This window comes from Manis pentadactyla, chromosome 13, assembly GCF_030020395.1.
Source record: "Manis pentadactyla isolate mManPen7 chromosome 13, mManPen7.hap1, whole genome shotgun sequence".
Taxonomy (NCBI): Eukaryota; Metazoa; Chordata; class Mammalia; order Pholidota; family Manidae; genus Manis; species Manis pentadactyla.
This window is the reverse complement of record NC_080031.1, coordinates 414,314-430,038: the sequence shown is the minus strand read 5'-3', so window position 1 is coordinate 430,038 and position 15,725 is coordinate 414,314. Positions and strand designations below refer to the sequence as shown.

The window sequence follows — 15,725 nt, the reverse complement described above, 5'->3', positions numbered from 1 at the left end:
TGTCCTACGAAGACAGTGGGACCCGGGACCTGGGAATGAGCCAAAAGGGGGGGGTCCCGGGAGGGCCGAGGAGCCCCGGCCACAGTCGGTGGGGAGCCAGACATTTGGAGCTGGAAGCCAGGGAGCCCCAGGCAGCGGGCGAGGAGCGGGGACCAGGACACCCCTGCGCCGAGCTCACCCCAAAGAGAGAGCCACGGCGAGACGGAGGCGGCCTGCAGGGCAGGGAGAGGCCAGCTCGTCCCAGCGCCGCCGGCGGCACCCCAGCCAAAGGGAATCCCGACTCGGCTGGGTGGACGGACAGCATTTCTGCGGTCCCGCTCTTTGTGGGCAACACGGTCAGGGCGCAGGGGCCGGGACGGGAAGGCTCCGGGGCAGGTCGGGCCTCAGGGCTTCTTAATGAGAAACAGGGACGAAGGGCGGAGCCTGCGGTGCAGCTGCAGAGAGAAAACCTGATTCTGAGACGCACGCGGAGGGGCACCTCTGGGCGGAGGCCGGGACCGGGGGGGTGGGGGTGGCAGAGGCGCGCATGACGGGCACACTCAAGAAGGGAATGTGTTCATATGTTAGCTGTTTAACTAAAAACTGATTTTTAAAAACCTTACATTTAAGAAAGGGAGACACACAGGGAAGAGAGCGAGGTGGGAAGAAAAGGAAAAAGGAGGAAAGACCAACAGTCCGGGTCGCCTCGGAGGGGTCTCCCTGGACACTGGGGGAGGCGACCCAAAGGGTCGGGGCTCGGAAGAGCGGGAGGCAGGAAGCACATCGATCGCAAGGGGGACGGTCCCCAAACAGAAACCCTGGGTCACAAGGCAAACGGAGTAAATAACAGGGCCTCGGAAGAAAGCGGGGACGGAAAGGGCGCGCACTGGTCCCAGCCCCTGGCGCCCGCCCCCCCGCCAGCACACACACACACACACACGGGGGCAAACGCCGGCCCCCCGAGCCGGGCCCGGGCCCCCAGGCCCCTCCTGCTGGGTGCCCTCTGCCAGCCGCGCGGGAGTCACGGCGGCACACGCGCGACAGGGCACTTCCCGTGGTCCAGCGCGCACCCCGCCTGTCCCAAACTTTCCGCCAGTGCCACGCTGCCCACCCGTCCCCTGGCCCACCGGCGGGCCTCCGAGCCGTGGAGCACGCCCGCTCCTGCGCGGGGGCCGCCTCGGGATTTCCCGGGAGACCCGGAGGGGCTGCAGACCCGTCGGGGCCTCACTCCGCGCGCAGGTGCGCCGGCGGGGAAGTCGCGGCCCGGCTCGGCAGGGCCCGGCCCTCTGCACGGTCCCCGCTCGCCGGCTCGCGCGCCGTACCCGCCACCCCGACCCCCTCTGGGCCCCGCAGGCCGACTGTTGTGGGGCCCGCGTGCCGGCCAGGCGGCGGCGCGGGGGCGCGAGGGGCAGGTACCTCGTTGAAGCCCTCTGGCAGGAAGTCGAGCGAGCCCCCCCGGCCCAGGCAGGCTAGCATCGCCCTGCCGGGCTCCGGGCGCGGCGTCCAGGCCGCCTCCGTCTGCACACAAAGCCTCGGCTCTGCTTTCTAGGGTCTCTGGGGATCCCGCAGGCCACTCACTGCAGCCCTAGACCCGAGCCGCCCGGCGGCTTCCACTGGGCATGCTCGCCCCGGGCACCCGCGGGGGCCTGCGCGCGGCCGCGCCCGAGGAAGAAGCCGGGCGGGCGGGAGGTCCTCCACCCGCGTGCGTGCGGAGGACCCCGCGGGTGCCCGGGGCCGGCGTGTGCACGCGCTGCAGTCACACGCGCGCACACACCCCGGGCCTGCGGGCGTGTGCAGGCGCCGCAGACACACACCGGGCTGGGCTCGGGCGTGCGCGCGCCTGCGGTCCCACACACCAGCTCGCCGCCACCAGGTAGGTAGGACGGGACTGAACCCCAAGATTCCCGCCCCTCCCCGGTGCCCCACCGCACCCACCTCCGCCCCACCCCGACTAGCGAAAACAGCAACCTTTTCCACACGGGGCATGGACAGTGAGGTCAGGCTAAGGAAGGGGAAGCAGAAAGGAGAAAAACAGAGAGAAAGAAGAACCACCCAGAAGTAGAGGGGAAAAACAAAGAAGATAGAACAGAGAACTTCAGTTACTGATGGTACTAGGACACGTTTAATAGAAACAGTGCTAAATCACACAGAAACATCAAAGGAAAACCAAGGATGACCATGGCTTTACCAGAAAAGCCCTTTTTTAAAAAAAATAACCGTTAAAATGTAAAACTCATATTTTCAATGAGTTTTCATTAATTAATGGGTTTTAATTAAAATAAAAACCACAAAAATGTCCTGGTGCTTTTGAAAGAGTTAGGTGGAAGCTTGCTCAACTGAAACAGCGAGCTGTTGCCCTGTTTATAGTCAGTCACGTCACAGACTTAATTATTTATTTTTAGGAATACTAGGCATTTGTACTCAGTGCACACTCCTATTTGTATACGAAAACTGGAAGCTGAAAGAACGCCCATATCATGTTACACTGCAGGACTCCAGACAGAGCGGAAGGGCTCAGAGGAGGTCCTTGAAGGTGGATCTGAGAGGAAGTGGGACTCTGCACTCACGGTTTTGCAGAAGGTCCAGATTCCCTCCCCAAATCTTCATTATTACCTTAGCAAGAAAAGTCAGTAATGGCTTTTATTCATCCTAATGACCTCCTCCTCGGGCCACTAGAGGAAAAGAAAAGCTACCCACAGCAGCCAGAGCTAGCAACAGCTTGCTTGAATAGCTAAAGGTGCCAAACGCAAAGATGCTTCTGAGAAAAGACACACCTCCCCCGACCACAGCAAGCAAGAAGCGGAAGGCCGGCAGAGATGTTCAGTGGCTGCTGCTGGATAAATGCTGCGGGTTCAGTTTTGGCTAAGTCTGGGAAAAAGACATGACACCAAATCAGCCTGAACCTGATCACCCCACAAGTCAGAAGACTACTGTACTTCAAAATGTAGCTGGGGAATTTGGTTGCCAAGAATTCCCTTTCCTGCTACCACAGCTCCTGGTGTAACACCCTTAGGTGAGTCACTCACCTATGCCGAGGCCACAAAGCCCTGAAAGAGAAGCATGAAATTCCAACAGCATAGAATTGCATCTACAGGCACACCAATTTAAATCCAAAACCCTCAGCTGGTAGATCCCTGGAGAGAGAATTCTGATTGGTTGACAGCTCATCACATTTTGAACACAGCAGAAAACACCGACGCATCAGAAGGAGGTCCTGCTGATGATTATCTATGCCAAGAGGTCACTGTTTCTCAAATAACAAGTCATTTATCAAAGTAAGACCTATGGGTTCAGTGTTCCTGGGAAAAGACTCACTATGTCACTGAATTTTAAAGCTCAAAAACAGGCGGCAGAGCCAAGATGGCGGCGTGAGTAGAGCAGCGGAAATCACCTCCCAAAACCATATATATTTTTGAAAATACAACAAATACAACTCTTCCTAAAGTGCAAAAACAGATCTCATTTGGCCCACCTCCCTCATTTCACAGGTGGAAGAACCAACCCTAGAAGGTCCCACAGTCACCTTGCAAGTCAATATGGAAGCTAGGATCTGAACCAAAGCCTTCTGAGGCCCAGCCCTGTGCTGTTGGCCCTGCACCTCATAGCATGCTGAAGCAATTAGGGACAACTGTGGTGAATAGATAAAAAGATTTATTATAGGGCATATGGGCCAAGACTGCACCCTTCCCTACGATCTGTAAGTATATCAACCACACAGTGTACAGCGGTGGTGTCCAGCAGAACTTCCCGTGTGGTGGAAATGTTCTGTACCTGTGCTGTCCGATACAGCAGCCACGAGCCACACGTGGTTATAGAGCACTTGAAATGTGGAACCGAAATTTAAATGGCAATTTTAATTTATTTAAACTTAGACACTGCAATTTCAAAATATTCTGTCCTATGGTCCCCACACAATTATTGAAATATTCCAAAAATTGTAATATTTTCACATATGGTCTGCCTTTTACACCTGGAAAAAGCATAAAATTCCTGTTGGACGACCATATGAGCTCAGTTTTTTTGCTCCAGAGAAATGTTCACCATACTAACCATGGTCGGCCTCAGAAAGTGTCCCAGGGGAAGGACTGAGCTCTGGCTCTACACAGCACCATTTACTGTTCCTTCCATCCTCCCCATCCCACCTGCTGTGATGTCAGCATAAGGGCTGGGGGAATAAGTGGGTTGGCTAAAAGGACTGCAACACCCAGGACAGTGATCTGCACCCCGTGTGCAGTGGGAAAACTGCGAGGAGGTCCAGGGCGTCAGACCCACGCGCACGCTGCAGGCCTGTCATTCACTCTGCGGGGTGCAGAGGCACAGCCCTCGAGAGCTGCGCTCCGCATGTCTCTGCCATGCTGCCTGATTTCTGATGCCCCCTCAGTCCTGCATTGTTTTAACAACCATGGCAGATGCTCCCCTCACCAACTAAAAGCTATGCAAATATCTATATACAACAGTTTATAATAGCAATTTTGAGCTTTTACTATGTGCAAAGCCCTGTACTAATTAGCTTATTTGATGGTCACGATTACCATGAACAGTAAGTTTTTTATTGTCTCCATTTTACAATATGAAGAAAGAGAGGTGTGGAGGATAAATAACTTGCCTCAGACCCTATAGTTGCTAAGTGGTGGAGCCAAAGTCCAGGTTCTTGATCATTATGTAATACTTTCAAAGGATGCTTGAATCATGAAAGGTACTCAGCAAAAATGTTTTTAGTTGGATGAATGCATAAGCAGGTGGAGGAAACATTAACAAACCCATTCATCACATATGACATAATAACATGTTAGCCTAAGTAAGCCTTTGAGCTTGAAACAGTACTGTTATTCGGTGAAAATGACTGTGACTTCTCCGTGTAGAAGATGTGTGAAATTCACACCTATGTAAAAGTTAACACATTTGTTATGGGCAATCATTAATGACTATACAGAAGCAGAAAGGCAGTTTGAATAAGCAAATAATTTAAATTGTCAATGGAAAATTTTAAATGACTCTGAAATAATTTCTTAATCTTTTAACTTTTTCTCAAGTTAGCAAGTTCCTTGGCAGTAACATATGTTTACAATTTGTACTGCATTTATTTTCAGAGGCATCAGCATAAATTACACAAAGGGGTTCACATATCCCAGCAAAGGTCCCAAACGTGTCCTGGCTCCTAAACTGCTCTCTTTGCCTCCAGGCTTTTCTTCCGGTCTGCATCCCTTAATCTTCCTTAGGGGTTCATCCTGTCACTCAGCTGCTCAAACGTCTTCAACACTCCCCTCCCTTTTCCTAGTATGTCACATATAAATTCTTCCTGTCCAGCTCTTGATTCTTAAGGCCTCCTGTCAAATTTCCCATGCTCAGGTTAGCGGGCTCCTCACCATTGCACAGATTTACGAGGCTCCTTTTCACCTCCAGCCTTCAGGACTGTCCCTCTGCCTAGAATGTCCCATACTTCTGCTACTCAAATCTCCACGACGCCTAGTTCAAGATCCACTTCCGCATGAAACTCTTCTGGCTACTCCTGATTTTCTTAAATCAGGACAGATCTGGCTTTAATCTGTGTGGCACACTCACCTCCCAGATAATCCATTCATTCCTGCTCTCCTTTTAGATTTCTGCCCAAATGTCACTTTTTCCACTTGGCCTTCTCTGACCACCCTATTCAAAATGACAGCACTCCCTTAACCAGGCACTCCTAAACCTCTTTGCCTGATTTATTTTTAGTTTTCTTCTCAGCATGCATCACCATCATCTACATTCTATATTTACTTGTTGATTTGTTTATTATCAGCCTCCCTCTGACCAGAATGGAAGCTCCATGAGAGCAGAAAATTTTGTATGTTTTATTGGTTTAACTCCAGAACCAAAAATATTTCATGGCACATAATAGACGCTCAATAAACACTGGCTGAGTGAATGAATTAATCTTCCGCTTTAAAATTCAAAGGTCATGGCATGCTTTATAACCTATCATTTAGTATTTAGTTAGTTAATTTAGGAATGCAAATCTTTGCTTCTTCTACTGTATTTCCATAACAAATATAGATCATTTCTGGTATCCTTCTATATTTTCTCTCCATCAATGCATTCGTTCGCTAAACGTTCACTAACTATATGCTGAACGCCTATTATACGCCAGGTCCTATTCTTTTAGCAAAAACTTCAAGAACTAAGTTTCATACATACACACACACAGACAAGAAACAAGACAGAAAGAAAAATAGTAAAAGGAAGACTAGTAAAACTGAGAATCCAACATTAGGGTGGGGACAACAATGTGAGTTTCAGACTGTGTAGAAAAAGGAAAAATGCCCCAGTGGTGAGAGACCGGAGTAGGGTGCCAGCAAAGTCATTACCAGGTGCTCGTGCTGAATACACACTGTACCAAAGCATGTGTGTCAATGTATCCTACGTAAAGTTTTTAAATTCACATTTCAGAAGTTATCTGCTGGCAACCCTGTGGCTAAAAGAAAAAGATTAACACTAGCGACATCTGGTGGGCATTTTGGAAGTGATCCTTCAGCGTCTCCTATGAGAACACTAAGATGCCCCCAAGCCTCGCCATTCCTATGTATTAGGGCCCCACGTTACTATTTACACTATCACGGAATAATCTTTCCGCAGGACCCAGGGTCTTACAGCAAGACGTAGCCAGATTTCTACCAAGGACTTTTCTATCTCACAACTGACTTCCCTCTGCCTTCTGAAGGAGGTATACAAAATCTGCCCTCAATTCTGCTTTTAAGGGTAACTTATTATTTAAAATTCACATCCTGTGACCTAGGGACTCCACTTCTAGGATTGTACCCTAAGAGAAAAAAGTCTTAGATGAGGAAATCAATTAGTTATTTACAATGGGGGACGGGAATCTAAAACTCAAACAACAGAGGAATCAGTCAAGAAAATTACAGATGTTTAAATGTTTACAGATGTACAAATATTCAAATGTTTACTAAATATTTGTGCTCATATTAAAACAAGCATTTTAACACTTTCATATTAATAAACATTAAGTTAAAAAAAGCAAAAGTCAAAAAGTGTGCATAATGTGATCTCAAGTATGTAAATATATATATAGGACTAAAGACTAGAAGGAAATACTCTAAAATATTAAGTGATTGCTTCTGAATGGGAGGATTATAGTTTTTTAAATCATGGTTTGTAATATTTTCCAAATGCCCTATAATTAATGTGCATTATTTCTGTAACAATCATTATTTAAATCTTCTAAATAATGCATATGTTCTGATTAATTGCTAGAATTTTTCAACCTCTGCTTGATTTTATTAATTCCAGAAAAAGATACTGAATCACATGAGTTAGAATTTCCACAAGAAGGGGAAGTTAGAAAAGAATGCAAATATATTACAGATTTTGTTCCAGGATCTGAGTCCTGATGGAGAAACCCCTTGTTGTAGAACCGTACTGAAATTCCACTGTGACATCATATTCCTCTCAACAGTAAACCAGAAACTTACAGAGGGCTCTGCTGGCAGCAGGGAGTTACAGAAGCTCATAACCATGCGGGTCGCCATCTTCAGAGTCCCTAGAAGAGCCGGATCAGGGCCCACCTTAAAATAGGAGGAGGAAGAAATGTGCAAAAATACAGGACAGGAAAAAAAATCCCCAAAATTAAACCAATCTACTAGTGGGCTCAGACTACTGCTCAAACCTACCAACTTAAGTCATCTAGATGTATAAAAAATAGGACCCTGGTGAGCAGGAAATCCAGCCCAAGATATTATAATCACAACAGGGCTACCCCAAAGGTGTTTTTAAATTAGCCACCTAGATTTTAACAGTAATAAAGTAAAAGGCAATGCTTCCCTATCATTCGTCAAGCAATGCATTTTGCCTCCTCCCTACTTTTATCAGTGAAAGACCATAGAAGGATTCTGAAGACAATCAGGCAAAATACTGGGAGCTCTGTTCTGGCATGCACTTCCCTTCATCCTTTAAAATTCAGTTTTAACCTAAAGGCAGCATTTATATTCTAAGGCAGAAAAATCTGTATAGCACTTTAAGTTTACAAAGTGCTATCACCGTCATCTTATTTGACTGTCAGAGCAAATGACCCTTGTTCATTTTATTACCCCCAGCTAATAGGAAATAGGCTAGGGAATTGCTCTGCCGATTAGCGGGGACAGTTTTCCAGCCACCTCTTCTGAGACCATTTGCCCCCGCCAGAGAACAGACTGGGAAAACAGTGATGGTGGTGATGGTGGCTGCAGCTCGTGAGTACACACCATGTATTGTTCCAAGTGCTTTAAATTCTCACAAGCACCATGAAGCTGATACTATTTTCACCAACCGTTTAGTGCTCCTTCCGTTTCAGTACTCTATTCGCCTTAAGGAATCATCCCTCTCAGGGACAGACGAGGGGCAGCGGCATTCAGGAGGACGGCGTACAGACAAGAAGGGAAAGTGCGTTACCTCTGCCTCCAGGCTCCCAAGTCAGCCTCGCGAACTGCACACTAGGAACCTGCGGGGCTCAGAGCGGAGCGCAACCTGACACCTCCCCCTCTTCCCAGCCCATCCTCGTTCCTCCGAGGGTCCGCAGTTCTCCACCTTCGGTAACTTCAGGGACGCGCCGTCTTCCAGCACCCACCTCCTCAGTCGTCGAGTATTCTGGTTCAGCATCGCTGTGCGCGGCCTGTGAGCCGCGGCCTCCGGCTATCGCGTCGCCACCGCCTTCCGGCTGCCATGGTGACGGGGAGGACCTCCCCCAGGAACGACAGACCAGCCAGGGCCACGCCCCCTGCCGGCTCGGACCCGCCTCCCCACAGCCAGGGCCCCGCGCGCTGCCGGCCCGCGCAGCTCCGCCTTCTACTGGAGGGCCCCGCCCCCTGCCGGCCCGCGAAGCTCCGCCTTCTACTGGAGGACTCCGCCCTCTACCGGCCCGCGCAGCTCCGCCTTCTACAGAAGGGCCCCGCCCTCTACCGGCCCGCGCAGCTTCGCCTTCTACTGAAGGGCCCCGCCCACTGTCGGCTCCGCGCAGCTCCGCCTGCTGCGGAAGGAGCTTATTCTGGCCTGTCCAACCGTCTGCGAGGCCCGCGACAGGGACGCCCGGTGCCTCGACTTCCGGGCCGCTTAGGCTGACCCCGCAGACACCCCCTCACCCCGCCCCCCCCCCGAGAAAACGGACGAGGCAGGTTCCTCACGCGATTTATTGTGTGAACGCCCGGAAGCGCTGGGGCCGGCGGCCCGCGCCGCTGTGCTCGTCTTTGGCTGCGGGCGGGGGCTCCCCTCTGCCGCCGCCGAGGTCGCCCACAGCCCGTGGCGCTCCACAGCATCGGGCTTAAGGTGTGACGGCGACACCGTTTACTGCCACAGAATCAGCTCGAGTGCGGAAGGTCGCCGCCTCCCCGCCTCTCAGCCGAGGCCCGCATCCGGGGGCCGCACGCACCCCGGCCGACCCCACACGGCTGCAAGCCCCGGAGGCCGGGAGAGCCGGCCGGGGACCCATTGTTTAAGCTTAAGCCTTCCCTGGGCTGCCCCCCCAACTCTCCTAGCAGCACGCTGCCCCTGGGAGTCGTGTGGCGAGGGATGGAAACGGGCGCCTCCCCTAGGCTCACACCAGGGTCCCATTCTTGCTGTCATAGCGGGGAGTGGCGTGGGGGAATCGAAGGGTCGCGTACTCTGTAGCGCTTTCCAGCTGCAGGTGCTTCACCTCCGCCGCAGAGCGTGGCCCGGCACGGCTGCACACATGGATGTCTGCATAATGTAGGCTGCTCTCCGGCCTGACGCCGGGATTCCTCTCCTGAGGCGCTGGCTGTTTGCACCCCCACTCGTACGCGTGCTCTGCCGCGTCCTGCGAGGAAGTGACGCCATGAAGGGGGAGTCTCGGCTTGCTGTGCTCTTCCCCTCCAGTGCAGGGAGTTACACTGACGTCCCCTCACTTTGTTCCTTGGGGGGCAAAGGAGGATGGGCAGAACCAGTACCGTCCACACGACTGAACTGCCCTTCGCAGGGTGTAAAAGCGGAGGCCTGGATCCGCTAAAGGGGGCAGAGGCTTGTCATTACCTTTGGGCCATTCTGCTGCCTCAGGATCCATCTTGCTTGGCTCCCTGGAAGAAATCTGACGTAAGTCCACTCTCTCTTCCCTGTCTCTACTGAGACTGCCCTATTCAAATCTTATTAAACTCATATGTGTGCTTCTAATAGTGTCCATGCCTTTGTTCTCACCTCTTGCACGTCTGCCATTCCCACATCCACATTACTTAGCAGGCAGGGTATGCAGTCTGGCCCTTTCACTGTTGTAATATCTCATCCTCATTTTTCATGAATTCCTAACAGCTCAACAAATATATGAACTCCCATTAAATGGCAGGCTCTGTACCACTTTCTAGGGGTAGAAGGATCTGTGGGGGGCTGTTACCTCTGCCTCTGGGAGCTTACAGTCTGCTAGGGACAAACACGCATACAGGCTTTTAGGTGCAATGTGGTAAGTGCTCAGCTGCAAAAGAGAATCGGACACTTGTATTCAAGTCAGCCTGGTTTCTTTTCTTTTTTTCTTCATGAGATAATTCGCCTGCCTTAAAGACGTTCACCTCTCTGCTCCTCTTCCACCTTGTGAACATGCGATTGTCCCTTCCACATTGTATCTTCCATTCTCCCACAGCATGAGCATGCACCTATTACAGCACTAGTAGACAGTGTTACAATTACTTGTTCATGTGCACTATTCTCTCAAACTTGATTTTCAGCTCTTTTAGGGCTGAGAAAATGTGTCCTTTTTCTTGTGCCCCTCTGCCTCTGGGGACGATGAAGAGTGCCTTGCGTACAGTGTAAGTGTTCAGTAAATCTGTGCTGAATGAATGAAAGAATGAGGAACCATTGGCCAGCCACGCTGAGACAGTGGAAAGGATGAGCCCCCAGAGTTTCGGAGCTGATCTTGAACCGGTAACCTAGAGATTCCCTTTGGTGTAGTTCCTTTTATCCCTTTCAAGGCTGCTCCTCTTTTCCACCCTTCTTCCCTTTCCCAAGACATGTTCTGTTTTCTTCTCTCATTTGCCTCCCCAGCTCCTCCAGCCCCAACACCCAGTTACCTGTTTTCTTTTTCCTCTGGAAAGCTGATGGGCCGCCCCTGTGAAAGGAAAAATGAATCATCCAGGTGTAAGAGCCCTGGCCTGCATCTGCCCCTCTCCAGTGTTTGCCCTGTGGTCTCCTTACCGTTCTGGAATGACCCTCCCCCACTTCCCTCTAACAAAGACTCACTCTGAGCCAGCCCCAGGGAATTTATTAAGGGTACCACATGTCTCCCAAAGAGATGGTTCTGGAAGGTGACGTGGTACAACTGACATAACTAAACCCTCCCTCATACAGCCTCCCAAAATACAGCCTCAGGCAACCAGGCACTCCATGCCAGGGATTGTAGCTGGGTTGAGGGCTATTCTGGGATTGCCTATCAGGCTAATCCCAGCAGAAGGTAAGGGAAACCTGCCAAACAAGGTGATGTTTCGGGATTCAGAGACCCTCTTGCTTCTTCTTCAGGAGCTTTTCTTTCAGAATCTCTGCCCACCCAGGGTTCTCATTCTGGGAGTCACAGAAGCTGCACAACCAGAGCTAACTAGTCAGGGCCCCTTAAAGCCGTTTCCTAACAAGTGACCTCCCTCTCTCCTTCCCTGTCTTTGTTTTTAATTAACAGAGAAAGTGAGAGATATTTAACCTCTCATGTCCACAAGCATAGGGAGTTCTGAGTTCAGTGAGTGACTCAGCCTCACTGTCACTATGCCTGGTACATATAAATGTTTAATAAAATATTTTGTCTAATGAATGAGTAGTAGGAACAGGACTTGGACCCAATGTACTGCTCTAAATCAATATACTTTTCAATATCCCTCACCTATCTCTAAATATAATGCCGCTTTATTCCTAAACAAGACATCATCAAAACTGATCAGGTGTGGAAAGTATAGCTGAGAAGGCAGTGGACAGAATAAAACCAGTTTCAGAGGCTTATAGTGATGACAACTGTGGGAAAGAACAATGAAGACACTACAAACAATTTATTGTGATAAACAGTGTAGTAGTATACTTCCTAGGTAATCAGAATCGGTTCTACATATCTTCTGCTGTTCAAACCTGTGACCAAAAAACATGGGTTTTATATGCAAAGAAGAGAAGTTACAGGATTTGCCAAAGGTCATTGTGGATAAAATGAGAGTTCCTATGGCCAGGATTCTCACCTGGCCCTGGTTGACTAGCTCACTACACACGTGTGGGCAACACATGGCTGTTGACTCTATATAAAGAGCTCCACCCAGTGCTCTGGGTGATGCAGTGGCAGGGCTGCAAGGCTGCAGGAGAGCAGAGCAGAGGCTGGAGTAGTGGCAGCGCCGAGGACAGAGGCCCAGAGGACGGCTGTGTGGGACGGCTGTGCAGAGGGGCCCAGAGGACGGCTGTGTGGGACGGCTGTGCAGAGGGGCCCAGAGGACGGCTGTGTGGACAGAGGGCCCCGAAGGTAGAGACCAGCTTGCTGCAGGCCAACTCACTCTGAGTGGATGGGATTTTAGTGATTGATCTGCCACTGTGGAAATAAAGTTGGGTATAACCCTTTCACCCCAAGAACATTCTACTGTCATTTCTTTGGTCACATTAAATCCATAGTGAACTTGCCTGGGGCTGAAACCCACTGGCAAGACAGTCATGCAGCAAATAAGGGTAAAAGTTATATTCAAATATTCCATGTACATCCTCCTCCTCCCTACTCTGCCCTTTTAAATAAACATTTCTGCAAAGTTGATTCACTTGATTTGGGAGGCAGTACTATGTCATGGCCAAATGTACAGCCTCTGAAGTCAAACAAGCCTGGTTGGCGTTCTTGGCTTTCCTGCTAACAATCCCTGTGACCTCAGACAAGTGAACTTCTCTGAGCCTCAGCTTTTTGGCTCTAAAACAGGAGGAGTAAGACCACCTCCCTCAGAATTGTTGGGGAATTAAAGGGGATCGTTTGTCAAGTGCCATGGCGCACAGTTCTCCACTGCTACAGTTATTATCATCACCTACGGAGAAGGGAAAGGAGAGGAAGAGGAGAGAGAAACAAGGCCAATTTACCATTCTAGCCCTGCTCCGGCATTCTACAGACAGCTGGCGTGGCTGCGTTTTATGAGGCCCCCTGAAAGGAGTGAACCCAGAGAGAAGGGCTGCTCTGGTGCCGGCACCTAGAGGTGCCAGGCAGAGGAAGGCGGCGTGGGAGGTTGGCAGGAATCTATCCCCGGCTCCCTCTTATTCTCAGAGCCTCGACGTCCACCCTCTGTCCTTTCCCCCCTACTCACCAGCTTCCCCCACAGCCAAACCAGTTTCCCATGGTGCTGTGTCTCCTCCCACGGAGCCTAGCTGTTTTTCTACATAAAGTGGCTTGTGCATTTCCTGGTTTCTGGTTCAGCTTTCAGTAACAGCCCCCAGGGAGTCTCTGTCAGTGTCAGGTTTCAACCTAGCAGGTTGGACTTTGGAAGCCACCTGCTGGAATGACTTCCAGGTGACTGCTCCTAGCCAAACGCTAGAGGAACATATGGGTTCAAGGCGTGAGCTATTTCACCTTTGGGATTCAGAGCTGCTTTGATGAAGCCATGCACTTTGAGCTTGAAGCTTCAGCATAAAGAACCCTGTGATGCAAAAGGGCTCTGGGTTTCTTAGGAAACTTTTCTCCACTACATCACACTGTCATTGAAATATATCCTCTATGACAGAGTAAAAAGTCTTACCTTATGTTTCCCCAGCACTACTCAGGGTTAGCTGAGTTTCACTTTCAAGGTAATCAGAATCAGTTTCTTATTATGCCTGTCCAGAATCTGGGTTTGAATACCAGAGTCTCTCGGAAACTTAAACTTTAGGGAAGTGGATTCCTTTTATATCTCCCTTTGCTTTTGGAATTAATGTGAACAAATCTTTTTTTTTTTTTTTTAGGATTGTAAAATGGAGGACTGAACTCATGATCTAATCCTCTTTCTGGTCAAAAATGATATGATACTATGATTGGAATGGCCTCAGCACTTCTTAGCCACTCACTTACCCGTCCCCAGTGCAGAACTACAGAATCACCATCTACACCTCAACTTGGCTTTTCCTGCCAACAACCCAAAGTCAGACTCATTGTATATTCACCAGCAGTCAAGCAAATTGTTTGGTAGAAAATATGGGGTCTAGGAAAATTTGTGGAACCTGTAAAGCTTGTCTTCACCCCCAATTTTCAGTGTCTTGCTCAGATGCCCCATTATTTGTGTGCTCCTTATGGATGTTCAAGGACCCATCCCCTCAGCCCTGCACTCAACAGCAAATCCTCTGGATTCTTCTGTCCTCCCCATCTTCTTTCCTTATGAAAAGTGGGGATAAGAAGAGTGACAGCCTTAAGAGGATTGCTGTGAAGATTAAATGAGATAAGGTATATAAAGCTGTAGTCCAGGGGCTGGCACATTGAAAGCTCTCAGTGAGTCCTAGCTCTTGTTATGACTTCCTAGTCTCAGCCAATTGTTGGATGGTAAGGCATTTTACCTTATGATTTTGTGCTGGGTCATTGCACTGGCCTCTTATTTCATGGCCATGCCTCCCTCCAGCAATCCATTCTGTGCTCTACCATCACCTGTATTCTTCTCATACTGTGACCCAAACTTCTTAGCCTGGCACTACACAATCTGGTCCCTTTCTAGCCACTTCCTCTAATTTAAAGGAAAACACCTAAGAGATTTCATATGACCAGAAACTCCAAAGGAACCAACAGTGTGCTGTGGTAGCCAGAAAATCTAATACACCTTAAGCAGCGTTAGAAGTCCAGAGTGATAAACAAGGATATTGATTATTCCTTTGAAGTCTGTACTAGTCAGTCCATGACTAGAACAGTAATTTTAGATTTACATGTTGAATTTCAAATCATGTTGTCAAAAGGCAGTATGTTCGAGATAAAGTTGTTTGGACAATAAGTGGTATGGAAAGTCCTGTAAGATATGCTTAAAAGAATGAGGCATGTTTAATTGGGAAAGAGAAACCTTACAAGGACAGGGTGGTTATTTAAAAATATCTGAAGGGACTATCAAGTAAAAGGATTTATTTTCTGGGTGTAACCAAAACCAATGGGCAGGTGAAATGCAGATTCAATAAAAGGAAGAATTTTAAAAAGGTATGTCCAAAAAGAAAATGAAGTGGGCTACTTTATGAAATTCTAAGTTCTCTCACTCAAACTGTCCCAAAAGAAGTTGACTAACAATCTTAAAAGAATTTGAATGGCGTGTAGATTTTTGTTTGTTTGTTTGTTTGTTTTTGGTATCATAAATCTACAATTACATAGCAACATTATGTTCACTAGACTTCTTCCCCCACCATCAAGACCCCCCTACACCCCATTATAGTCACTGTTCATCAGTGTAGTAAGAGGCTATAGAGTCACTACTTGTCTTCTCTGTGTTGTACAGCCCTCTCCATGCCCCCCCTTACATATGTCTGGTAATAGTAATGCCCCCCCCATCCCTCCCTTCCCACCCATCTCCCCAAGTCCCTTTCCCTTTGGTAACTGTTAGTTCATCCTTGGGTTCTGTGAGTCCGCTGCTGTTTTGTTCCTTCCGTTTTTTTTCTTTGTTCTTATACTCCACAGATGAGTGAAATCATTTGATACTTGTCTTTCTCTGCCTGGCTTATTTCACTGAGCATAATACCCTCTAGCTCCATTCATGTTGTTGCAAATGGTAGGATTTGTTTTCTTATGGCTGAATAATATTCCATCGTGTATATGTACCACCTCTTCTTTATCCATTCATCTACTGATG

General features: G+C 49.0%; 2 protein-coding genes across 11 annotated transcripts in view; both read right to left on the bottom strand.

Moving 5' to 3' along the window:
• The window catches only part of DIXDC1 (DIX domain containing 1), a 68,537-nt gene extending 59,884 nt beyond the window's left edge, over positions 1-8,653 (bottom strand). For 3 of the 10 annotated variants that reach the window (XM_057490749.1, XM_057490750.1, XM_057490751.1), the window contains exon 1: positions 1,396-1,622. Coding sequence is in view for 6 of the 10 variants with exons in the window: in XM_036919727.2 (XP_036775622.2) it covers positions 1,396-1,455 (60 nt within the window). In the remaining 4 variants the exon portion in view is untranslated. Of the gene's footprint in view, positions 1-178; positions 435-1,395; positions 1,671-7,445; positions 7,539-8,575 lie in introns of those variants that run through there. The other 7 variants (XM_036919722.2, XM_057490748.1, XM_036919727.2 and 4 more) reach the window with 7 other exon arrangements.
• Positions 8,654-9,103: 450 nt separating this feature from the next.
• C13H11orf52 (chromosome 13 C11orf52 homolog) lies at positions 9,104-13,368 on the bottom strand. The gene is made up of 4 exons (XM_036919730.2): positions 13,245-13,368; positions 11,016-11,053; positions 9,991-10,034; positions 9,104-9,778 (listed from the first exon to the last, which is right to left on the bottom strand). The coding sequence occupies exons 1-4, from the start codon at positions 13,274-13,276 to the stop codon at positions 9,539-9,541; spliced, it is 354 nt and encodes a 117-aa protein (XP_036775625.2). The 5' UTR covers positions 13,277-13,368; the 3' UTR covers positions 9,104-9,538.
• Between the last annotated feature and the right edge of the window lie 2,357 nt (positions 13,369-15,725).

Coding starts and splice junctions, on each gene's coding strand:
- C13H11orf52 (XM_036919730.2), bottom strand. CDS start 13,276: ATGGGAAACTGGTTTGGCTGTGGGGGAAGCTG. Junction 10,035..11,015: donor CCAGAGGAAAAAGAAAACAG/GTAACTGGGTGT, acceptor GATTTCTTCCAG/GGAGCCAAGCAAGATGGATC. Junction 9,779..9,990: donor GGCAGCAGAATGGCCCAAAG/GTAATGACAAGC, acceptor ACTTCCTCGCAG/GACGCGGCAGAGCACGCGTA.